The 26,398-nt window shown below is 44.9% G+C and overlaps 1 protein-coding gene across 9 annotated transcripts in view; it reads left to right on the top strand.

Annotated features, from left to right (window-relative positions):
- DYSF (dysferlin) overlaps positions 1-26,398 on the top strand; it is a 1,254,081-nt gene that overhangs the window by 1,071,863 nt on the left and 155,820 nt on the right. For all 9 annotated transcript variants that reach the window (XM_069632290.1, XM_069632293.1, XM_069632296.1 and 6 more), the window contains 3 exons: positions 1,641-1,811; positions 6,658-6,800; positions 11,675-11,814. In XM_069632290.1, the coding sequence (XP_069488391.1) occupies positions 1,641-1,811; positions 6,658-6,800; positions 11,675-11,814 (454 nt within the window). The remainder of the gene's footprint in view (positions 1-1,640; positions 1,812-6,657; positions 6,801-11,674; positions 11,815-26,398) is intronic.

Raw genomic sequence — 26,398 nt, forward strand, 5'->3', positions numbered from 1 at the left:
GCTGGCGGCCAAGGACTACTGACCTGCTTTTGTGCTGCCCTGGCACTGCCTGACTCCACTGACTCTCTGACATTGAAACCGAGGCTTTAGAGGCTGGCAGGGTAGAGGAAGCAGTGCATACAGAAGCCAGCGGGAGGGTACAGGTGATGTACTCCCTCGAAAGCTGCTTTGAGCAGGAAGAGGGGCATGGCACCTCTGGTCTCCTCTGCCTGGTGGGGGTGTGGACATGGCCACGACTTCTCCTACGCCGAAGTGAAGTTGATCGAAACAAATCCTTGAATGTCCACACATATAAATATGTTGCCTCTGAGCTGCAGGTGCAAGGCAACAGCCAAAAGTAAAACACTGCATTGATTAGCAGTGCACGTTAATATAAAAAGAGACCTTCTCTTACTATGGTGCGCGATCAGGATGTGATGGCCAAGGAGTCATCCAGTGCTTTTTGCTCGGCTGTAGGAGTTACAGAGTAATTACTAGTTGGTAATCTAAGAGGCCTCGGGACAATGCTTGGTGTATCTACTAAAAGACCTCTTTTTATTATCCTAGTCAGAACATGTGGCGCCTTAGAGTGCATGCATGGTAGATGCTGCGGACATTACTGAGTTTGATTTCTTAATTAGACCAAAACATGCTAAAAAGAAATTTGAAACCTGGTCTTGGATCGTTAATATAGCCAAATGGGAAAAATTGCCATCAACAAACTGGTTAGGTACTGCACAAAACAAACTAAATAACCAGCCGGCTTATCTTCTATGCTGCCCATCTCGCTATTATCATGAGCAATTCCTCAGATTTCGTTTGAATCTCTTAAAATCTAAGAAAGTATTATGGCAACGAAAAGATAAGTCGATAAAAGACAACTTATGTCGTTTTTGTTCTTCATCAGTTGAATCGTTAAAACATCTGGTTACTGAGTGTGAGAAAACCAGTGTCTCCCGAGGTGTACACCTTGCCCAATTTGCTCCTTTAGACGTTGATAGGACTGAATGGTGGCTTAAGATCTCATCTGGTAATAATGTAAAACACGTCTGTGCACTAGTGAATTACTTAGATGATTTACTGAAACATCTGACCTGAGCAGTGTACAATATGTATTGACTTCTTTACATTTTGAAATTGTAATATTCTTTAATTTGTCCTGACCATTTGGCTTTATTTTTTCTGTCCGTGAGTTGGTGGAAATGTTTATTCTACTTTTTTGTCTTTCGTTAGTGAAATTCTCTCTTCTTTTTTCTTTTGACCTCATGAATGCACTGGAGGTACTGAAATGTTATCTGAGTTTGAAGTTGTGGATTTGAAACAAAAGTTTTTACGTTATGTTAAAACTGTAGATTTTTCAATAAAAAAAAATAAAACAAATCATGCAGGTCTATGCAAAAAGGACGAGCATATTCGCCCTTGGCACTTAAAGAGGATAATATATATATTAAAGCATTCTAGATTTGAAAATCTTGGGGGAGGCTGTGTCATGGTGTTGAAGAACATCATGGGAAATAGTAGTGTTTAGAGCAGCACTATCCAACAGACACTGCTTTTTAGATAACATGTACAGGAAGAATGCGGTTCATGGCACTAGTACTGTTACGTGCAAAGGTATGTCCAGCTGGTGCCAATCAGTGATGCTCTTCTTCTGTGTCCAGGATGTTTGAGTTGACCTGCACTCTGCCGGTGGAGAAGGACCTCAAGATAGCTCTCTACGACTATGACCTCCTGTCCAAGGATGAAAAGATTGGCGAGACGGTGATAGACCTGGAGAACCGATTCTTGTCCAAGCATATGGCGCGGTGCGGTCTTCCTGAAACCTATTGCACGTGAGTACCGCAGGGCAGATCTGCTCCCAAAACAAAATGTCATTTCCTATTTGGCTATTCTTAGAACACACAGAATTGGTTTCAAAATTGGCAACTACCATGAAAGGTGTCGTACCCATGAATAGGAGTCATTTTAATTTTTATGTTATTCGCAGTGGATCGCTGTATAGTGTTCTGGTTTTATAGCATCACAGCCTATGTGGGACACATGATAAAGGGATATTCATCTATCTATCTATAAGTATCTATCTAAATGTATATCAACCTATCGCGTAATATACCAATAGCCCAGGTTTTCACTATGCCATGGTTTGTAAAAGGGTATAGAGTTCTTTCATCGTTGGGTGAAATTTTGTGGTTTATTGTTCCGACGATAGTTTAACGAAAAAACTCATGAACATTTTTAGGGGGATTAGAAAAGCATATATATGGAGTGGGGGTTTTCGGGAATAGGTAAACAATAATAAGAGATGGGGGCTTGGCGGGAACCCCCCAAAAGTAAAAAATAAATACATTTGATTCGTTTTTCGTTAAAACATCTGCAGAAAGAAAAAATATGATATTTCACCCACAATGAAATGACATAGAACCTGTAAAACTACTAAGCCAAGCTCTCATAGGTGTAGAAGAGGCAGTGGTGGACATTCAGGTTTCATGAGCAGGAGATAACTCTCGCACCTGGGTATCGCCATCATCTAGAAGGCAGGAGCTACCCCTAGAGAACCAGAAGCTAATCCAAAGCATGCCGCAAATCTAACTTTTATGCGAGATGTCAACTTTAACTTGTTGTCCACTATTTACAATCCATGATGCTTCACTGTCACTGTCACATAGGTATGCTTGTATGGCATCGGTTTGCCTCTGGAGCTGAAAGTAGATCCTGGTAGCTGTTGGTGCCAGGGCTCTATAGAGATTGAGCAGGCGCTGAATGGCTCCCAGCTCCCAGTAATGTAGAACCCTGGAATAGGGCATAGTAGATATTGGAATTTGTCAGGCCTGTTCTTTTGTGTGGATGACAGGAACATATACCCCCCCCACAAGGACAGCGCCATCAGTGTCATTCCATATACCCACCTCCTCACAGTGCAACGGATCACAAGTGAAGCCTTGACCCCTGGGCGCCTTCGTTCTCCTACGGGCGACATCAATCGCACCGTAAACACCCAGCTTCATGGAGTGATGTGAGCTATGTGAGATTCCATCAATGCTATCTACTAGATACATCTATCATGGTCCACTGGGATCTCATTTCAAAAATGGCAATAGCTCTTGTAATTCCATCTGGTAAATACACACAGAATAGTAGCAACGCTGCACAATGGGGTGTGTGTGTAAGGGGTAACATAGTCTGCCTGGAGCAGGATTTAGCCTAGCCCCTTGAACATAACATGTGGGCTGGCAAGAGCAGGCTTTAGGGGGTCTTCCAGTCTTCCAGCTTAGGCACTCTTTGTATGCCTTGCTTTTTTAGACATTCTGGTGTGGTTTATAGCTGCATCTGCCAAGATGCCTCTGGTGGGCGTGTGCTTTATAAATACATGTAACATAACAGAGGGCAGGTTCACAAACCTCCCTTGGTGTACAAGGAATATGTGCTTCTTGTCTGGTTCACCTCAAATGAGGGGACAGATGCATTCTCAGGCCTCTTGTACAGGCGAGTTAGTGCACCTGCGTGACTTGCAGTTCATGTCCTTCTGTTGTGGTACCTCCACAAGGTTTCTTGCGCAGAGGAAGCACACCCAGCAGTGCTGTTTTAATTGTGTGGGAAGAGTTACTAAGGACACAGACTATGAGTTCCTCGATGGTCTAATTATTGTCTGCAAGCCAAGGTCAACATCAGGGGTGCAAGCACAGCGACATAGCACACTCCAATGATCTCATGAGCATTGTTTGAGAGGTCTTGGGAGATCAAGGTGGCTTAGGTCTTCCCACAACAGCAGGACACACCTGGGAACAATCTACGCTGAGGCAATCCTTGTCTGCCACATCCGGCATCACCAGACGATGGCCACAAAGGAGAGCCACCTTAAAGGTGGTCCCTCTGTAAGAAGCAGAAAATCCCCTTGAAAGCACAAACCATTGCTGTCCTCTCGAGGGCTTGAATGCCATGGACAGGTTTGACAAGTCTCCAAATACTCCTATTCTATTTCCAGAGCTGGAGGCTCTTCTTATTAACCCCCTCTAGCTTTTGGTGTCCTACAAGTCTCAGTCCATGGCCCTTTAATAGTTTCACTTTAAACCATGACCCTCTCCTCAATTGAAACTGTCACATGTCACAAACTAGGCTCATTTCCAAAGTTTTCTCTTTTTTGGATCAACTTCACACCTCTATTTCAGACTGTCTCTCTGGTATCCAGCTCTGAATTCTCACCCACTCTCTTCACCTTAATCCATCTGGGACACAAACTCATATCTTTCCTTCCTTGTCTCCTCATGATTGCCCATCTCTCTCCTCCTATTCATTGACCTCCCTACTTAACCCCCTCTCTTCTTCTGCACATCATCTTGGGAGTCATATTTCACTCTACACTCTCCCTTACTAACCACATTTCGGTTTCTCGTGGATTAAAAAAAGAAATGACTTGGTTATTTACTTTGTCAGGACTCGCAGAGGCATTGCTAGGGGATGGCCGTGGAGGCGATAGCCCCCGGTCTTTTGGTTGTAGCCCCGGATAGAAGCTCAGGGGCTATAACCAAGAGGCTAGCTAGCCCCGAGGCCCGACAGTCGCAACATTAGAATGGCTTGGATCTTTTCCAGACCTAGCAACACCCCTTGTCAGGAGTACTTCACATGTCTTTGTTTCATTTTGTTTTTAATGAGCACTCCCCCCTGCATACCCCATCCCACTACCTCTTACCCCCTGAACCTCTCCATAACCCATAACCCTCAAAACAGCTATACATGTACTTCCCCAACAAAGTAATTGTGATGAAGTAAATTGCTTCAACGTCATTGAAACTACTGTACACACATTTCTACTAATGCTCTGTAATATCCACCATTTTCTTTCATGTTCTGCTACCAAGACTCTTGCTCTAGCCATGATCACTGTTCCTGACTCCTTCTGGGTCTCCCTGCTGATGCTCCTTCTCCGCTCCAATCTTCTCACATCCTTCATGCGCTTGCTTCCCTTCCCTGCTCTTCTTCCTGTCACAATTTCTTCATTACTTTCAAATGTGTTCATGGACTTATGCCTTATCTTCCTTCTCTTCTTTCAAAGTCACCCTCTCCAGTCTTCTTCTCTGTTCTTATTAGCTGTTTCCCACTTGTGCCCAGACCAGTTTTTTTGGTTAATTTTACCTTCTAAGTCTTATAGCATCATCACGAGTTGGGCGGTACCGCTGGGGCTATTAGCGTTACCGCCAAACCCCTGGCGCTATTAGCGCCGGATCACGGATTTGGCAGAACGGTAAGTCCCCATTCCCCGTTGGGCCCATTTGGGAATTCCCCATTCCCCATTGGGCTCAATGGGGAATTTTCGGCGCTACTACTGCCGGCGGTATTAGCGCACAGTAATAGCGCTGAAAATCAGCAAAAAAAACCTGTGATTTGGCAGACCCTTAAATGTGTCAGCAGTAGTGTTATCTCTGCATTTAAGGGTTACCGCCAAACTCGGGATGAGGCAGTTAGACTCCTGAATACACTTCCTCTCCCTTTACGTTCGGCCTCAACTCGTGCTTCTCTCAGCTTCCCTTTGAAAGGTCGTTATGCTCTTTGCTCTTTGCTTCTCGTGTAGTACTTGTCACTGACATTTTGTAAATTGTGTAGGAAGCTTTGGGTGTGTACGTTCAAACAGAAAGCTTACTAAATAGGCTAAGACAGTGCCCAGAGACAGGGAGCGCCAACTCAAATGAAGGAGGCCTCTTTCTATTTCCACTGCGGAGGAAGTGCCAAGGTTGAGCCAGTGGATGAACAGCAACCGCATCACAAGTAAAAAACAAAAAGAGAGGATGTGTGTCAACACCCCCAAACCCAGGATGCTTAGAATGATGCCCAGAGGTGATATACAATGCCTCTTTCCTGAATTCTAAGATACCTGATTGGTTGATGCACACATGAAAAAGAGGTAAACTGCTCTGTGCAAGAAGCTACCATCCATATATATTTATATATATATATATATATATATATATATATATATATATATATATATATATATATATATATATGGATGGTATATATGATCAAGAGCGCCAAGAAACCAGGCAGGTGGCAACAGTGTGTGTTATAAGAACCTTAAACATGACATAACATGTGTCCCATTCCATAAGTGGCATGGTAGCAGTACATATGTTCCACTTCATTTCATCACGCGGGTGCAGGTGCTCTGCAAACACACTACTCAACTCCACGCTACAGAGTAACATTTCGACTGCACCCACCTCAACGGAGGGATGAACCTCTTCAGCGGGGTATGTTACTTACCGCCTTTAAATACTGCACCCACCATGTCCTCACTCTGCTGAGGTTGCAAAGCCCCTGCACAGGGTGTTAACCATGTTGTGCAGGCATCCTGCCACCTTTACAAGACAGAGGATCTGTACCTACACATCCAGCATATAAATATCCCAATAAAATGCAAAACACCAAAAACATATATTTTGAGATTGTTCCGGTTTTAGTGCAAAGTTATACATTGTATTAAAAGTCAGCATAGATAATTAAGTATCAATTTTTGGAAATCTTTTTCTGCTCCTTGGGTCACACTTACCCTCATACCAGGAAACACCCTGAGGCGCTGGCATTTTCAGAGCTGTGATTAGTATGTTGATTCATTGATCTGAGGGACACTGTTATTGGAACATGAAATGCTAACATCTCCTTTTGTCATTTCTGGCCATTGTTTAGTTCTGGACCCAATCAATGGCGAGATCAGCTGCGGCCCACCCAGCTTCTGCACTTCTTCTGCCAGCAGCGCAATTGCAAAGCCCCAATCTACAAGGAGGACAAGATCATATTCAAAGGACATGAATATAGTCTTGCACACTTCGGTAAGAGTTTCACACAGACTGCTTGCTTCAGGATCTTCCTGCAACAACATGTATGCAAGTATGCATGTCACCTTGAGTGAAGATGAACCTTCAGCGACAGCACTATATGCCAATGGCATGTTGCTCTTTCCATTCAATAAAGAGGGCTGGGATCATGTACAAGTCATTAGTGTTGCAATATTGCCTGTGGAGCCTGTACCAGTTGTTACAGTCTGAATTGCGAGCAACCTGATGGGCTGCCTGACCGACTCGAAAATTTCCTTTAAGGTAGACAGCGGTAGATGCTTGTCAAGGCACTTCTCCCAGTTCTTCAATGGGGTCATGTCGCCCTTTAAGGCGGACGGCCCAAAGCTGAGGAGCGTGTTGCAGGCAGCTGCCTTGTCTTTAGTTGTAGGTTGAGACCTTCTGGCACTCCCTATCCAGGAAGCTTGCTGTAGAGACTAGCAGGACACGCTGTGTGCTCGCTGGGTACCATTTCTGGAGCTGCTGGAGGGTCCTCTGAGTTCTGTTTCTACGTCTGTTCCCTGGGAGAAGTTTAGGGGTGGGATCTTGCTTCCCTCATTGGATATTCTGGCCGTCCTTCACTTTCAGAAGATGTAAGGCAGACTGTACCCTCAACCAGGGTCCAAGATTTTATTCTTCTGTGTTACTTCAAGTGAAGCCTTCAGATGATCTGCCAAAAGAGGGGCTCAGTTCTCCTTTAATGCCAAGTGGGACACAGTAATTGGTGTAGGCTAAGCCTGCCGTAATGAAACAAACCTGGGGTCTCTGCCAACAATCTCCTGTATGCGTGATGTCATATCCAGAGTGCTTTGCAACAGGAAAGGTAAAGGGATGAAAACAGGAACAAGGTGTGCCCCAGAACAAAAATGGCTTATCCCTTCTCTCAACAGAAACAGCTCTGAGCTCCCTCCCTTGTGCTAGTAAGTGCCAACCATCTTCCTGTCTGTTGTGTTCAAAGAGTATTTCTGGTTAATAGTCCTCCCTGCGTGGTCCCTGTTAAAGCAGCAGGTCTCCCTTAAAGCTGCAGCAAAACCAGATTCTCTGACTCCTGCAAACTACATTCTCGTTATTTATAAATGGGGTCCCCCTAGCGGGGTGGGCTAATGTAAACTACAGACCCAGACATGTTAGTTCACTGGCATTGATACTGAAGACGAGAACTGGCTTGAGGTTGACATAGTTACATATGAAAAGTGGTTGGGTTTCCTATCTGCTTTGTTAAACTCTGCAGCTAGGCTCCATGGGGGGCTGTTTGAAGTCTCCACTATTGGTATGTTAATTTCTGCCACTTGCTGCAGGTCCTAACAAAAGAGCAGCGCGGTTCCATGGAGCCTTTGTTGCTTAATTAGGCTGGCCATGGCGGGGGGAAGGTTGATCCTCCCCATTCCTGGAGATGACATTGTGCACTCCTGGATGTTGCATTCCAACTACATATGACAGGGCAGACTGTGCATGTAGGCTGTGTCCACCCAGAGTACACAGGTCTATGCGTTTGTCATGGTGTGAGCCTAGGGAAATGTGTGTGGATAAGCCCTATGCAATTTTCTGAGGTTGGTCTGCCATCATTCTATTTTATAAAAAAATTGAAAAAGCCTAGGTGAACGCACACTCACTGTGCAGACGGTCAAATTGCTCGCAGGGTGTTAATGCCACCTGGGCACATCGTTAAGACCCTCTCTGTGCCTAGGCCTGTAGCTTGGGCCCCAGGCTGTGAGCTCCCGATCTGGCCCATCGGATCGGGTGTTATTACTTAATTACAAACTCACAAGTATGAGAGCTACTGGGTCCCACAGTGCCAAAACCTGGATTAAAAGTTAAAATCAGTCACAATCACACTCTATGCGTGAATCAACCTTTGTGATCACCTGCACGTATAGCACTGCTTGCATACCAATGCACTCATCCTTTGTCATGCAACAAGAGGTGCTGTCACTGCCTCGCAGTGGCACTGTTTAAGTTTCACACACCCTCCCTTCAATGCAGGAATCAAATGACTGTCTGGTTACAAGAACGATTAGGCAATCTTTGTCAAGGAGACACTGCTTTTAGATGGCAAATTTAAGGTGCAGTTCTATGAGCCTGTCATTAACAGGGGTTTCGAGGCAGATTCCCAACCCTATCCACGTGGCCTCTGTTTAGCAAAGACTACTCTAGCAAGCATGCACCAAGCATGCACCAATCAACATGCACCAATCAACATGCACTAATCATCAAGGCGTTGCCGGTAATGTCTGCACACAGCAGGTCAAGGCCCTTCATTTAGTTGGCCTTCAACACCTTATTTATTTATGTATTGGTTTTTCATAACACGCTTAATACTGATACGAGTTTGGTTTCTAAGCGCATATCCGGGATTCGAACCTCTGTTGCTCTGCGTGGTCTTCCTTTCAAGACCAGCACGTTGCCCCTGTGCTATCCTCCGCTCATATGACCTGGCTCCCAATGCTTTAGGGCCAGCTATGGGAATTACTGTTTACAGGAGATGGAGCAGTGAGAGCACCTCCTCCCCCCACCCCACTTTTCTTGGTTCCACGGGCAGCGACTCCATAGACAGTACATCGCCTCCCAGTTGACCTTAAGACAATCTGGCAGCCAGCTGCGCGAACAGCCCAGAATCACTTCCTAACCTGGCTGCATAAAGCGAAGACATAAACTGAGTGTGGGTTTTACAAGCACATCAGTGCACAGAGCTCTTCTTGAAGCCCCCCATTGTTCTAGCAGAAAGGTTTTATTGCCACCTCGACACCAGAAGCTGCCTCTTGAGTCCTGGCAGCCATTCGGAGTCCCATCCGCATAAAAGGCTTCGCCAGAGTTGGCGCGCTGTACGCGCGCTCATGAAGTCACGGCGTCCTGAGGTCTGCTCTGCAAACATCTTAAACCTCATGTGACCTCTGTGCAGGAAGTCTTCTGCTGCCAGACTTCCGAACTCAGAACACTGGCCATGGGGGAGAACCTCAGAGGTGTTTGGTGTTCAGACCTTCAGCAGAGCAGTTCCAGAGTTTTTCAGATGTTTATGTTTGCAAACCTTACTATCACCCGTCTAAATTATGTTAAAGGGTTAACATTTGTATGTATTGGATACATGAACAAAGCATAAGGATCAGATAATGTCCAGTAAATGCAAGTTACTGATTCCTTTATTAGACTGTTGAATTAAAATGTCTGAACTGTTTACATGTACCTACTCTTCTATAAGCGTCACAATTGATACCACTGTCTGTAACCAGCACCTTGATGCCCTTGGGTTTAGAGCACTCAATACATTAAAAAATAAATAAATAAATACAAATGTATCCATGAGTGATATAAAAATGATATAAAAATAAAGGGGCAGCGTGGCACACACATTATTCTGTTCCTAATTGAGTTAATATACGTCCCTATAAGGATATCACGTGCAGATTGTTAGTGGCAGACAGTGTACCAAAAAAAGTAGTGGTACTGTGTGCCTCGGCATTGGAGAGGGTAGGCGGAAGCCTAGTGCAACACATGACAAGGGATTGTGGCCTGAGGATTGCAATAGTCCAAAGGACTAATAACAAACATTCCTGTTACAGCTTTACACTTACACAGGGACACAAAAGGATAAAGCCTCTGTATAGAAGGGTGTATATGGTTGTAAAAAGTAGAAGACTGGGTAAACAGAAAATAATCAAATGAGAGGAACACCGCTCCCGAACGTTCCCACTCACTTCGATAACAGGTGGCAGATGCTTGATGGTTGGGCCAAAGAAGACTAGCTAGAATTCCCACAGACCCGTCTTCCGCTAGCATCACTGGGCCCACGGCTCATCCTGTTTGAGAAGTGGTCATGGGTAAAAAAACCTGAGGCCCTGCAAAAGGTAGCTATACAAGCAGGAACACCTTATTGGTAGTATACAGTGAGTGGGGTAAATAATACACTAACTGTAAAACAAGAACTGAATCTATTGCTACAAATGTTTATTAGAGGGCCAGTCGATGTACATTGCCAGTTAATATTATCTGGCACGTTATTATACACATGTTCTGTCAACTGGCACCTGTCATGGCTAGTAATATGGTAATGAAATGCCGATAACACAGTATATAAATCCAGATAACAGGGCATTCCATATTGTAGATTTGCCAGCAAATAGAGCAGATGCTTTATTGATCAGCCATCGCTGTGTCCTGGCATCCACAATGTGGCATTATGTTAGCCCGCAAATGTCATTATTTATTTATTTATTTATTTATTTATTTATTTACTTACTTGTTTATTTACTTTGAAGTTTATGTAGTGCACCTGGGAGCTTTCTTACAGAGTGTAGATGTTACAGTTGTATCACATGCAGGTACAAGACAAACACAGCAATAATAATGGCATTGCACATAGATGGCGTGAACATAACAACATACAATGCTTTCGATTACAGGTAGTAGCAGGAGGTGGTGGTGACGAGCTAGATGAGAGGGGGCACTTAGTGGCCTAAGCTTTGGGTGAAGAGGTGCATTTTGAGTTGTTTCCTGTTAGACTAACTCTGCCAGATTTGAACCTTTTATTGTACATGGTGATGGAAAACATGTTGAATATTTTAAGTTGGAGCAGTAACACCCCATTGGACTGCAATGAGGCAGATTCGAGCAGTCGGATCCGATGCTCTGGATCTCAGTTCATTATAGCGGGAGCCGGTCACTACTGACCTGGTGCCTGACCAGCTCCTAAAGGGGATTTGCTTTGAAGACTTCTTCTTCATGAATGGATTCAAGCAGCTTTTTGCCAAATGAAGATTGACAGGCGTGGCAGAGCGCAGGGCATTGTTGGTAAATTGCAGACACATGTTACTATTTGCAAACCTCCTTTCAATGCTGTTAACATATTAAGGTGATTTGTATTATTTTCTTGACAGAAGGAAGCAAGCCGCCCAATCCACACCTGGGCGCCAAAAATGAACGACTTGCTCTGTACGCCCTCCGAAAGCAAGACGTGGTGCCGGAACATGTTGAGACCAGATCTCTGTACAGCCCGCTGCAGCCGGAAATTGAACAGGTCAGAAGACGATCCACAAAACCCGCTCTATTACGATTCTTTGTTGTTCAACAGTTGAATTTTCAGAGAAAAATATTTTAGGATAGCAAAGCAGACTTTTTCTTATTCCATTTCCCCCTTGAGGTCCCCCAAAAGAGTGTCAACGCTGGTAAGTCTGAAAGCCTTGATTCACCTAGAGCAGATCAAGAACCCATATTTCTCCAACAAATATAAATCCGATGAAAGTAATATCTGAAGAAATTAGACCATACATTTATTACAAAGAACTATTATAAAGCAATAGAATCCAAGAAGGCGGGGCATTACCAGTCAGGTAATGCCTTCATGGTGAGGGTTAAAAGCCTGAGGGCGCTATTGCTTTTAGTACCCCGGCACACTGTCCCGGGGTACTAACAGCAATTTCGTTTCGAGTTGAGACACAGCGTTGTGACTCATGAAAGAAATGCAAAATAAATGGCCGTCAGCTATCGGGGAGAAGGGACTCCATGTAGTCCCTTTTCCCTTTACATGGCAGCCATTAAAAAGATAGGAAAAACAAGTAAACAAACAAAATGGCCACCATGAAACGTGGAGAAGGTGTAGTCTCTTCTCTCTTTCCATGTCAGCCTGACGAAGAGAGGAAAGGAACGTGTAGCTTGGACCCACAGAAGGTGAGTCTTTGTCACTGGGTAATGACCCGGCGAGGGCCAATCAGATCCAATCTAATAAATGATAATGTGTCAAAAAATTGAAACTCATATGAAGACTGAATCAGGGACAACCTCTACTGACTACATTTTTCCTGATTTTTTTTTTAAAGAGCCATATACATTTCCTTTAACCACACAACTCCAATCTCCAAACCTTGCTCTTCCCATATCTTTGCATAGCTATTTCAACGCATCTTTCAGATATACCCAGTATGTCCCGTAGCATTCCACTCTTCCCATGTGATCACAAGTAAGGCTCCTGCATTAAACTGCATCTGTTAACTTTTTTATTTGTAAACATTTTGACAAAAGGTATATATTCACACTCATCAATGCAATGTGCCATTAAAAAATCATACATGCGGTTAACTTTTAACTGTAACATTTAACTCTTACGTTTTTCACACGATAATTTGGACTTAAACCGCAGTATATTGCCCTCCCAAAAATACAATTTCTTTTCTAAATCAGTCAAGGTGAGCATTGCTTGCGATTATTGCTACTTATACAATATTCACAAAATATGAAATCCTTATAATAATGTTTTTAATATTAATCGTTCAACCAATTAAAAAAAAAACATTTTCTTTGTGTGATTCGGGGTTTAGCAGAGTAAATTCATCCATGCTTGAAAAACAGGATCGAAGGAAATCCATCTTCAGAGATTCGGGGAACTCTTTATAGAATACGATAAGTTACAGTTTGACCGAACCCGTGGTGAAGGGGGGCGTCTCAGATTTTTAGCTCCCTGTCCAATGACGTCATTAGCATGCTTCAGCAGGGGAAGCCAAGGAGCACCTGTAGGCTACTGGCAGCTACCTTTACCTTAAAGGAGACCATCATACATTTAGGTGGAAAGGGAAACAACCGAGGTTCTCTGAAATGTGATGCGTTACTTCCTCATTGACCCCACTCCTGAAAAGGGTTACCGATTTTATTGTCAACTTCCTGGGCGTCTTCTTTTCAAGATGAGGATATTTTCACAAAGGTTCAGCTGGGAAGCCCTTGTCCGATACCATGTCAATAGTGTTTGTCCACCATACTCCACCTTCTACAGATAGAGGCCTCACCCAAGCTGTTGCCAACATGGGCACCACCAGTGCAGAAAGGGACATTTGTGGCCTCCTTATCGCTATGACCCCAAGGCCTTGAGAGCGAGGAATAGCCAGCAGAGGAATCACACCTCTAGATAGGGCGTTTCTGTCCTCTCAACTACCTCCAGCAAGGCTACAGACAGGAAAGAGATGCACCCCAGCATCACCAGCTCCCCTTCCATGCGTTGCCCCACAGCAACGGGTTAAAGCAATGCCTTTCACTTTCTTCTGCTTGGGTCCCTTTGCTGTTGTTGCTGTAGTCCAGGTGTTGTGATCGCTCCAGGTGGTCCTCCCAAACTCCTGAGTATGGGGGTCCAGGCTTGTCGCAAGTCTTCCTGCCGCTGCAACACATCGCACAAGATGTCACTGGGTTCGGGGATTTTTGGATATGCACTTTGGAAGTCTTGCAGGCAACATTGCAATATAACTTGCTAACACATTAGTCCTCTTGTGAAGCCCCTTTCTGTACTGTCTCCTCCATTCTCTATTGTCTAGATGCCCCCCAACAATCAGACCTGCCTCACTTCTCCTTCTGGCTCCTTGGTTTCTCCCCTGCATGATTCTGGCTCTTCTCCCTTCTGGCTTCTCTCCTCTTTCTCTCTTTGCATCCAACGGTTCCCCAGTTTTCTCATCAGGTATCTCTGCTTTGCACCACTTCTTCAGCTAAAGCTTCCCCTTTTCAGTTCTATGCTACTTTATGCCCTTTTTGTTTCCCACTTCACATTTATTCCACCTATTTTGCTGACTCCCCTTAACTGGTCAATGTTTGCTTACTCCTCTCACCTACAGTGCTGTCATAATTTCCTTTACTCCTCTCCCCTCCAGCACTGTGATCGTTTCCTTCACTCCTCTCCCCTCCAGCACTGTGATAGTTTCCTTCACTCCTCCAGCACTTTAATAGTTTCCTTTTCTCCACTCCCCTCCGGCACTGTGATAGTTTCCTTTACTACTCTAGCACGTTAATAGTTTCCTTTACTTCTCTCCCCTCCGGCACTGTTATCATTTCCTTTACTCCTCTCCCCTCCAGCACTGTAGTTTCCTTTACTCCTCTCCCCTCCAGCACTGTGATAGTTTCCTTTACTCCTCTAGCAATTTAATAGTTTCCTTTACTCCTCTCCCCTCCAGCACTGTGATAGTTTCCTTTACTCCTTTAGCACTTTAATAGGTTGCTTTACCACTCTCCCCTCCAGTGTTGTAATCATTTCCTTTACTCCTCTTCCCTCCAGCACTGTGATAGTTTCCTTTACTCCTCTAGCACTTTAATAGTTTCCTTTACTCCTCTCCCCTCCAGCGTTGTAATCATTTCCTTTACCCCTCTTCCCTCCAGCACTGTGATAGTTTCCTTTACTCCTCCTGTACTTTAATAATTTTCTTTACTCCTCTCCCCTCCAGCGTTGTAATCATTTCCTTTACTCCTCTCCCCTCCAGCACTGTGATAATTTCCTTTACTCCTCTAGCACTTTAATAGTTTCCTTTACTCCTCTGCCCTCCAGCGTTGTAATCATTTCCTTTACTCCTCTCCCCTCCAGCACTGTGATAGTTTCCTTTACTCCTCTAGTACTTTAATTGTGTATTTTACTCCTCTCCCCTCCAGCCCTGTAATCTTTTCCTTTACTCTTCTCCCTTCCAGTTCTGTAATAGTTTCCTTTACTCCGCTCCACACTAGCACTGTAATAGTTTCCTTTACTCCTGTCCACTCCAGCGCTGTAATAGTTTCCTTTACTCCTTTCACCTCCAGCGCTGTAATAGTTTTCTTTGCTCCCCTCCCCTCCAACGCAGTAATAGTTTCCTTTACTCTGCTCCACTCCAGCACTGTAACAGTTTTCTTTACTCCTCTCCTCTCCAGCGCTGTAATAGGTTCCTTTACTCCTCTCCCTTCCAGCGCTATAATAGTTTCCTTTACTCCTCTCCACTCCAGCGCTGTAATAGTTTCCTTTACTCCTCTCCCCTCCAGCGTTGTAATCATTTCCTTTACTCCTCTCCCCTCCAGCACTGTGATAGTTTCCTTTACTCCTCTAGCAATTTAATAGTTTCCTTTACTCCTCTCCCCTCCATCACTGTGATAGTTTCCTTTACTCCTCTAGCAATTTAATAGTTTCCTTTACTCCTCTCCCCTCCAGCATTGTAATCATTTCCTTTACCCCTCTTCCCTCCAGCACTGTGATAGTTTCCTTTACTCCTCTAGTACTTTAATAGTTTCCTTTACTCCTCTCCCCTCCAGCGTTGTAATCATTTCCTTTACTCCTCTCCCCTCCAGCACTGTAATAGTTTCCTTTACTCCTCTAGTACTTTAATAGTTTCCTTTACTCCTCTCCCCTCCAGCGTTGTAATCATTTCCTTTACTCCTCTCCCCTCCAGCACTGTGATAGTTTCCTTTACTCCTCTAGTACTTTAATAATTTCCTTTACTCCTCCCCCCTCCAGCGTTGTAATAATTTCCTTTACTCCTCTCCCCTCCATCACTGTGATAGTTTCCTTTACTCCTCTAGCAATTTAATAGTTTCCTTTACTCCTCTCCCCTCCAGCGTTGTAATCATTTCCTTTACCCCTCTTCCCTCCAGCACTGTGATAGTTTCCTTTACTCCTCTAGTACTTTAATAGTTTCCTTTACTCCTCTCCCCTCCAGCGTTGTAATCATTTCCTTTACTCCTCTCCCCTCCAGCACTGTAATAGTTTCCTTTACTCCTCTAGTACTTTAATAGTTTCCTTTACTCCTCTCTCCTCCAGCGTTGTAATCATTTCCTTTACTCCTTTCCCCTCCAGCACTGTGATAGTTTCCTTTACTCCTCTAGCACTTTAATAGTTTCCTTTACTCCTCTCCCCTCCAGCGTTGTAATCATTTCCTTTACTCCTCTAGTACTTTAATAGTTTCCTTTACTCCTCTCCCCTCCAGCGTTGTAATCATTTCCTTTACTTCTCTAGTACTTTAATAGTTTCCTTTACTCCTCTCCCCTCCAGCGTTGTAATCATTTCCTTTACTCCTTTCCCCTCCAGCACTGTGATAGTTTCCTTTACTCCTCTAGCACTTTAATAGTTTCCTTTACTCCTCTCCCCTCCAGCGTTGTAATCATTTCCTTTACTCCTCTAGTACTTTAATAGTTTCATTTACTCCTCTCCCCTCCAGCGTTGTAATCATTTCCTTTACTCCTCTCCCCTCCAGCACTGTGATCGTTTCCTTTACTCCTCTAGTACTTTAATAGTGTATTTTACTCCTCTCCCCTCCAGCCCTGTAATCTTTTCCTTTACTCCTCTCCCTTCCAGTTCTGTAATAGCTTCCTTTACTCCTTTCCACTCCAGCTCTGATCTTACTTTGCCGCTCCTCCTGCCTCCCTAGCTCTCATCTCTTTCAGGTCACCCGGCACTGCTTCTACCTCTGCCTTACTTTGCTTTCGGTCTTCTGTTGCATCACCTCACTCACCTTGCACTGCTAATGCAGCACTTCTTTCAACTCCCACCACACCTGGCTTACAATGTCACTGCTCTGGATGCTCTGGTGGAATTGCCTCCCAGGTCTGTGATGCCAGACTACCTTCAGCTGTGGTGCATGACCAGCACCGTGCTGTGATTGGATGCTGCAATTATTCTTGCTTTTGTGCTTTTGTGATTTTCTTTGCGATTGCCAGCCTGGCTCCTCAGGGCGAACAGTAAAGTGGGACATCTGACCTTGTGGCTGCCATACTGTTTGATCGGTGCTGCTGCCACTTGTCTCGTTACTGGCATAGCACCAGCTGGGGTGGTGCCCCCCATACTCCGATCCTACACGAGTATTCCCTGAGCATTTGCCTTCCACCACTGGGAAGTAACTTTCAGTCTTCCTGATCTGAAAGTATTGTTAAACATTTGTTGATTGTGAACAGCTTGAACCACCGACGCTTGCTAAATCAGTTGTAGGCTCCGCTGTTCTAAGACAATTCTTCTGTGCACAAATCCTATGGCCCCCAATCAACTTTCTAAACCATCAATCAGCCCACACCTCTAATACACGAGAAGGGATCCGAATAGATTGGAATAAGAGGCACATTTTAAACCTCCTCTTCCAATTTTGGTAACGTTGACGGAACGGCATGCTCATTTTTGAATGCTCCTGGATAATTGGTTAGTAGCAAAACAGCAAAAACACAATTATTACCCAATGATAAAAGGGATTGTGCAGTCAAGCTTGTATCACACATATCTACTTTATTTATATCACAACAGACAGTTGTAGCAACACTATGAAATACAACCCAACCTGTAAAAGAATGCAGAGGACAGACCGTTTCAAAGAAGGACAAGGAATTCACCCTGGATAATGACAGGATGATAGTTGGTAAGGTTAATAACCACAGCAATTTAATGCTTCTTGGCTTCAGCAAGGGAGCAATGGGTCTTAATATGTCTCTAGGGGCCAGTATGACAGAACCACAATGTATCTTGTGCTGTAGGAATTCTTGGTGCTTGACAGGGTTGAGTTGGTGTCAGGGTGCTTTGCAGGCTTCTGTGACAGAGTGCAAGACAGGAGTCGCTGCAGGTATCAGGCGGCACAAAGGTTTGGCAAACAAAGCAGGCTGGTCTACATGGCGGCTCAGGAATCGCTGTCTCAGTGCTGTACTGTGAATCTGAAGCACTGGTCAAGATATCTCAGATGTCTTTAAGCGACATCGGCTTGACAACGGTCAGCGTTTCAGTCGGTTGCTGCTCAAGGAACTCAACTGGCTCAAAAATGTCCTTTAAAGTAGACGTCGGTAGATGCTCGTCGAGGCACTTCTCTCAGCTTCTTTAATGGGCTTATGCTGTTCTTTAAGGTAGACAGACCAAAGCTGAGGAGTGCGTTGCAGGCAGCTGCCTTGTTCTAGGTTGTAGGTTCAAAGACCTTCTGGCACTTTCCGATCCTTGCTTTCTGCAGAGCATAGCAGGGCACGCTGTGTGCTAGCTGGGTTCTGAGTGGCTGGCAGGTCTTTATCTCCCTCTATTCCCAGGGAGATGTTTAGGGGAGGGATCTTGCTTCCTTCTTGGAAAGCCCAGCCTTCCTTCAGTGGCAGAAAATGTAAGGCAGACTGTACCTTCAGCCATGGTCCAAGATGTAGTTCTTCTGTGTTACTTCAAGTGAAGTCTTCAGATGATCTGCCAAAAGAGGGGCTCAGACCTCTTTTAAAGCCAAGTAAGCCACAGTGATTGGTGTAGGCTAAGCCTACCTTAATGACCAATCCTGGTCCTTACCAACAACTATCTCCTGTATGTATGAGGTCATAGCCAGAGTGCTCTTCCTTTCTGTTGTTGATCAAAGAGTTAATCTGGTTAATGGATCTCTCTATGGTTCACATTCCAATTTAATTGGACAAAGTGGACTGTACCTGTAGGCTGTGTCGACCTAGAGTACACAGGTCTATTTGTTTGTCATGGTGTGAGCATAGGAAAATGTGTGTGGACTAGCCCCATACATTTACCTGAGGTTGGTCTGCCATCATTAGCCCTGTAAGAGGATTCAATTCAACACTACAGCTAAGTCAATGCCTAGTCTGGGATACTGAATGGAAACCCTTATTGATATATCTTTATGTCCAGTTCATGAGTTCTGGATGACTACCCCTATATAACACCCCTCTCTTAGAATCCCCCTGACCCCACTGAGCCAAGAAGTAGTTCTGTTTTGCAAGTTTAAAAGGTTAATTTGAAAAAAAATTAACAGTATATATATATATCACACTTTTATAATGAATTACTAATTAATATCACACTTAAAACATAAGCAGTGATCAACAGTGAATAATGTCCTGCTAGTGAACTGATTTGGTTACCCAGGAGTAGTATAAGGATGAGGTAGCACACTTGTGAATAGGAACAGAAGAATAAGGTGGTAGAGAATGCTTTATATAAGTTCAGATGGATGCAATGTTGAATGAAAATGCAGTACAGAAAATACTCAATATGATTTCAACAAAACAATGAAATCACTTTTCTCTGGCAATCCACTCCCCCCCTTATGCAATGTAAGGAAATGAAGAGTAGCACACAGTTCTCAGACATGCAATCAAATGTAATTCAGTTCACCCCAGGAAGCTTAGACTACGGATAGAAGTTGAAACACAGGCCCAAAATGCTTTTATATGTGCTGGCAATGAAGTGAGGAATATGCTGAAAATGGTTTTAATTCCCTTTAGGAGGTTCAGGGTGAGCGAAAGATACTTGGGATGAGCTCAGGCTCCCTTTAACAATGCTCTAGGAGTAACTAGCAGGTTAAACAAATTTTTGGCAAAGGAAAGCAAGGAAGCTGCTGTTTTCACACGTGGCTGGATTTTTAACCAAATCGCGAATCGCGGCACAATTCGCGAATGCGTGAATCACGATTACGGCAAAAGTATAAGGAGTAGGAAAAGCTAAGATTCTAAGCTTTCAGAGGAAAGTTAAACCAAGTTTCTAACCCAAACGGTTCCAAAGATATGAACGATCTTGTAAAGGTTGTTTTTCGAATTTAAAGTAACTCAAATTGACAGGTGACAGCTTTTAAAAATGACAGGTGACAGCTATGCGGCTGCAGAATTGACAAGTGACAGTTAGGAGGCAGTTCTTCTTAGATTAAATAGATTGAATTATATCACTGGAAACTAAGAGATTTGGTTTCACACCGTCCTAGCTGTACTCACAATGTATTTGGAAGGTCTAGGTCTCACGGATCGGGTCAAGATGGCTTCGTTTATGGTTTCGCCCCGGACGGTCTCTCCGCACAGCGTCTGGTCTCTGCTCTGCTGGTCTGGTCTGACACTGCTCCTGGCCCGGCTCCTGGATCTCTGGGTACAGCGTCTGTGCACAGCTCCTGGATCTTTCTGCACAGCTTTCTCTGGACACAGCGCTGATCTGCACGGCTCCTGGATGCTGCTACCGCTGTTAGGTTTGCTGGATGCTGAGGCCTGCTGAGAAGAGTTCTCAGTTTGTGGGTTTAGGCCCTTGCTTTGAGTTCTGAATCAAGTTCTTTGGAGTTTTAAAGTCTAAGTGTTGGATCTGGTATCTTCTGGATGTTGTGTGGTCCGGCAGAGCGCGTTGTAGCAACTGGATTTGAATGTCTCTACCTGTCCCAGCAGTCTCTTTTTATGTGTTTTGAAAATGGGTGTGTGCCTGGGCCTAGCTAAGCCTGTCCCTCTCTACTTGTCATTGGCCCAATTCTCCCCTCTCCCATGATTGGGGGAAGGAAATGTGAGTCAGAGTGATGCTGTAGGTTTTATGGGTCAGAGGATCCTCCCCTGGTCAGTTTGCCCACAAATCTATATTTGATTCAAATACATATTGCACAGATACACAGTTGTTTAAAATTATATGCGCCCATCACATATCACATGAGGTATACTCTGTTCAAACTCTGCTCTTCCTGGGGGCTTGCATTCAGAAATGGCAACATTTTGCACTTTTTAACTGGTTTTGCAATATCGGACATTTACCCAAATTTACACACATGTGCGCAAGGAGTGTGGACATTAATTGATGAAGTGTCAGATTTTTAACATGCAGACATTTGGAGTGAAACCCTATTTTCCGCTAGCAACCCCCCAGATCATACCACCAGGTCCTAAAACCTCTTAAAATGTGGGCAGAAAAATCACAAGAATTATGGTATCATTAAGATAATTTTGACAAGTCCGCACCATGAGTTTTACATCTTTCTTAAAATCATATTCTGGCCAACAGGGGTGTGTCTTCCCAGGTCACATGGTGGAGAAACCAGTCTATCCACTTTCTTTAAGCTCAGCCTGTCCTCAGAGGGGCTGCCCCTCCCCGTTTCTACCAAGAGGAAGCCACTTTTGCGACACCCCCAATATAACTATAACTGCCTGAGTCAAGGAAGGGCTTTGTTCAAAAGGAAGCCATTTACGATCCCCCTAATAAACCATCTGCCTGGGCCCAGGACAGGCCGTTGTTCAACTCCCTGTAGCTGCTCCACCCCTAATCTAATCAGAGAGGTGACAACTCCTTTTGGCAAGGGGAAGAGTGGCTGAGCAGGTTTTAACTCCTGTGGGGGTAGATGTCAGGCAGAATTCAGTTTCATTAAGCCAGGTTTCAGCTAAATGTCACTTTTTGTCCCCCAGTTTAAGTCTATTACGATTTTTACATACACATTAAATAATTACTTCCTTCAAGTCATTTCAGAGTATAGTTTTACATTGTATCCACCTCTTAGCAAGTCCTTCCTTGGTCTGGTTTTGTTTCATTTGTTCAGTTTTACACACAAGTCTGGTGGTTTTAAAACGCCGGCTTTCTGAAACCATTTTTGGGATTTAAGAAAATGAATTCCCCACAGTTCTAGGTTGCTTTTGGCAATCAGCATTGCCATTCCCAATGGTTTCAGGCTACTGTGTGGGTAGCCCAATGGTGGTTTTAGGCAGTGCCCTCCTGTGCTCACAACATAGGAAAAATAGGTGGCAGCCTATTCTTCATGCATTTCCCTGTGCATTTTCTGGGAATTTCTGGCCATCATGATGTTTTCCATGGCAGTACTGCACAGTTTTCCTATTCTGGCGTACATGTGGGCTTTTTGGCCATCTTGGATTTTCTAAGCCCAGAGCACCAAATGTTGCAGCATGATAGCTCAAACGTGGGTCAGGACACCCAACAGCCCGGTCCTCCCGTCTCTGAACTGGCTCCCAGTAGGGCAAAGAACTAAACTGAATATCTTAGCGACAAATTCTGCCATTATATCCCTGAACGATTGCTCCGTTCTGGTCTGGCCAATTTGGTAGTGATTCCTAAAATCTGGCTCTCACGGGTTGATGGACAAGCTTTTGCTTTTGCAGCTGCCAAACTCTGCAATGGTTTGTCCTCTGAACGTAGGACGACGGAGAACCATCTGCAATTTAGGCGCTTCCTGAAAGCCCTCCCTTTCCCATAACGCGTGGGCAGTCCTCCACCTTACTCAATCTCACGCCAAATTGTCATGATCTCTGCTTCCAAAAGGTCAGGGTTTTCCCAACTCCCTTGGAAGCAGATCCATAACCCAGGTTCTGAGTGCCAACCAGTCCCAATTGGGACCTTTTGGACCCAGTCCTGGCGCCAGTGGCACCAGGCTCATAAATATGCCCAGTCCCAGCGCTGGAAGCGCCGGGCTCATAATGCTTGGGTGGATTTACCTGCAGCAGACCATGCTGCTTACTTGCCTGCCAGTTGAGCCTCTGATCCTCTTCTGTTTGGAACTACTTTTCCTGTTGGGTGGGGCAGGAGCCACTCCCTAGATTCAGAACACTGGAACTCTTCTGGAAAGCAGGAACTCTTTTCTTACCTAGGCGTGGCTGTGGAAGGAGACACCTAAGCACTACAGGCGGCTATTTAAACCACACCCGATGGATGAATCTTGCTTTGCGTTATTCTGCATCCTCTGCAGCAGAACGCTCATCGTGTCTTCTGCATCTGATCCTGGGCCTAAGGAAAAAGGCTTACCATCCTGAATCCAGTCTTCAGCAACACCTATAAAGACAAGAAAGAACAGGTTAGCATTACGGTCTTCAGTGACAGCTCTTCACTTACCTGGTCCATCGGCTGTCACCAACGCCTCGCGCTGCATTCCGGCATCTGAAAGACAAAGGCTTACCTACTCTTCGTGCGCTCCGGAGGTCTTCACACTGCATTCCGGCATCTGAAAGACAAAAGCTTACCAACTCTTCGCACGCTCCGGAGGCCTTAGGCGCTGCATCCCGCATCTGAAAGACAAAACAAGGTGCGTTTAAAGACATTGGGGAACTTTAATACTCACGTGCCATTACTCCTTTCCACATCTAACCCAGTGGGTATTCCGGCACCCTGCAGCCGCTCCGAACTTGTACCTGCAAAATAAAAAGACAGTTAGAGCGCATCGTGAAGCAGGCAACAAGCGCTTACTTACGTGCTTCCAGGCGCTTCTATTCATCACACGGGCTCCATCTTCAACTCACTTCAGCCCGTCATCCGCCATCGCCGGAACCCTGCAAAACAAGAAACATCATTACTAAAGACTTTAAAGACATTAGAATTACTCGAAACTTACCGTTCGTGCAGTAAACGACGGACAGCAGTCCTCTGAAGTCAAGAGGCCTGCTCCCCTTATCCAGTGAAGAAACTGGTTACAGCACCCTGCCCCGAGGCAGATGGAGAGCACGGCGTTCACTTACCTAAGGTGAAAGCGTTAACCTTTGGGGTTCTACAGGAGAAGAGAAAGGGAAGAAGAGAGAGACATTCAATAACCCAGTTCCTTAATCCCATATTTTCTATCTGCAGACATCTTACCCTTCAAGTCAGATATACAGTGCACAGAGGTCCAGCCCAAAGAGCCAGCCGTGTGTTACACATCACCTTTGCAGATACGGTATACGCCCAGTCAAGACCGGCGCCTCTACGGGAATCAGGTGAGCGTTACAGAACGCAAAGTCTACCACAAAACTCCCGCCCAGGCGCTATGGAAACCTCGGATACCGACCAGCTAGCCCAGTTACTTGGGGAACTAAGGGCAAAAGTGCATGCAGCCCGTCAGGAAACGAACGCTCTAAGAAGGGAACTGATTATTTCCAAGGAGCGAACAGATGATCTCGCTAGACAATTGCTACAGTCACAAGCCGGACAGACCCCGTTACTCGCATCTGGGTGAAATCTTCCTTCTACATCCTCTATGAATCCAGTGCAGATCAACCTACCTGGGAATGTACCTCTGGCTCCGCCCGAACGATTTTCTGGTGACCCAAAGAGGTTTGCAGTATTTATCAATCACTGCCGGTTGCATTTCTTATGCCGGCCAGCAGCCTTTCCAACTGATCAAGCAAAAGTAGCTTTTGTGCTTTCGTACCTTAGTGGCAATGCGGCAGACTGGTCGATCCCTCTAGTAAATCAAGATGATCCGGTCCTCCATGATTTTCAAGCTTTTCAGCTCAGTATGGAAAAACTGTTCGCAAGACATTCACAGGGGCAGGCCTTGGACAATGAGCTTCTTTCGTTGCGACAAGGTAATCAAGACCTTTTGGCTTATATTGCGTCTTTCAACAGACTGATAGTGGAAACTCAATGGCCTGAGGACAAAAGGATTACGCTGTTTTATAGAGGTCTACGTGGAGAGCTCAAAGATGTGTTAGCCCAAGTAGTGAATCCCCCACAAGATTGTTCGGACTATATAGACTGAGTCGTTCAAATAGATCACAGACTGCAGAACAGGAAGGCCGATCGTTCCAAGTTTGATGCTCGAGTATTTTCCAAACCGCCAACTCCTTCCAAAGGAGTAGACCCCGGGGAACCCATGCAAATAGGGGGTCTGAAAGGTCCTCTAACACAAAAGGAGCGGGAAAGGAGAAAACAGTTGCAATTATGCCTCTATTGCGGAAACTCAGGGCACTTTCTTCGAGACTGTCCGGTGAAACCTGCCAAGAAGGCAGTAGGAGCTGCAGTTACCAAAGTTACAAACTCTGAGCAGGGAAACGACCTCGCCCGACAAGAATAGAGGTCCTCTTGCCGAGCGTGAAAACCAGTTCCGTGACCTCGCATTTCGTGATACCTATGGTCCTCATTAGCCCTGATAATCCGGATCGATTACATGCAATTGAAGCTTACGTCGACAGCGGTGCCATCGGCAATTATGTGGATCATGAAATGGTTTTGAGGATGAATCTAACTCTTTGTCCCAAGGCTGTAAAGGACGTCATTACTACGGTGGATGGTACGGAGATAGCCTCCGGGCCAGTAACGCATACCACTCAAGAGGTGACGCTAGTAAGTCAAGATGGACACCATGAGAAGATCGTGTTCGATGTGATCAAGGCCCCTCAGTTTCAGATTATTCTAGGAATACCTTGGTTAGAGAAACACAATCCTCTGATCGATTGGCGAGCAAGAACGGTCCAGTTTCCAGAATGTGTCTCTACTTGTCACCCTCCACCTGGTGTTGCACTGGCAGCAATTTCTTCAGAGACTCCCCAGTTACCTCCCGAATACCTAGAATACCAAGATGTTTTCCGGAAGGATCAGGCTAACTCTCTACCTCCTCATAGGTCTTATGACTGCCAGATAGACCTGATACCTGGATCTACTCCTCCTTGTAGTAGAATTTATGCCCTCACCGAGCCTGAGAACCTTCACCTTCGACAATACCTGGATCAATACCTGGCAAATGGGTTTATTCGTCCTTCCAAGTCCCCTGCTTCTTCAGCTTGGTTCTTCGTTCCAAAAAAGGAAGGAGACCTTAGAACTTGTATAGATTATCGCTCCCTGAACCAGATCACCGTTAAGAATAGATATCCGTTACCTTTGATCCCTGAACTCCTGGACCAAGTCAGAAAAGCATGCATATATACAAAGCTGGATCTTAGAGGAGCTTACCACTTGGTACGAGTAAAAGAGGGCGATGAATGGAAGACGGCCTTCCGCACCAAGTATGGACTATTTGAATATCAGGTCATGCCCTTCGGACTTTGCAATGCCCCGGCCGCCTTTCAATATTTTATGAACGATGTCCTCAGAGAGCTCATAGATGTGTGTGTTGTTGTTTACATTGACGACATCCTCGTTTATTCTTCATCGGAATCTGAACATCGGAAACACGTGAAAATGGTCCTCGAAAGATTGCGTCAACACAAACTTTTCGCTCAGTTGGAAAAATGTGTTTTCAACGTGACTGAAGTTGAATTCTTGGGATTCATATTATCACCTGGCGGAGTGCGTATGGATTCAAAGAAGGTCGATGCAGTTCTCAAATGGCCATCACCATCCTCCGTAAAAGGTGTGCAAAGCATGTTAGGCTTAGCTAACTTTTACCGCAGGTTTATCCCCGAATTCTCTCGAATAGTCCAGCCCATCACTGCCTTGTTAAAGAAAAACAAACATT

Source organism: Ambystoma mexicanum, chromosome 6q (genome assembly GCF_040938575.1).
Source record: "Ambystoma mexicanum isolate Mex_15411 chromosome 6q, UKY_AmexF1_1, whole genome shotgun sequence".
In the NCBI taxonomy this organism is placed as follows: Eukaryota; Metazoa; Chordata; class Amphibia; order Caudata; family Ambystomatidae; genus Ambystoma; species Ambystoma mexicanum.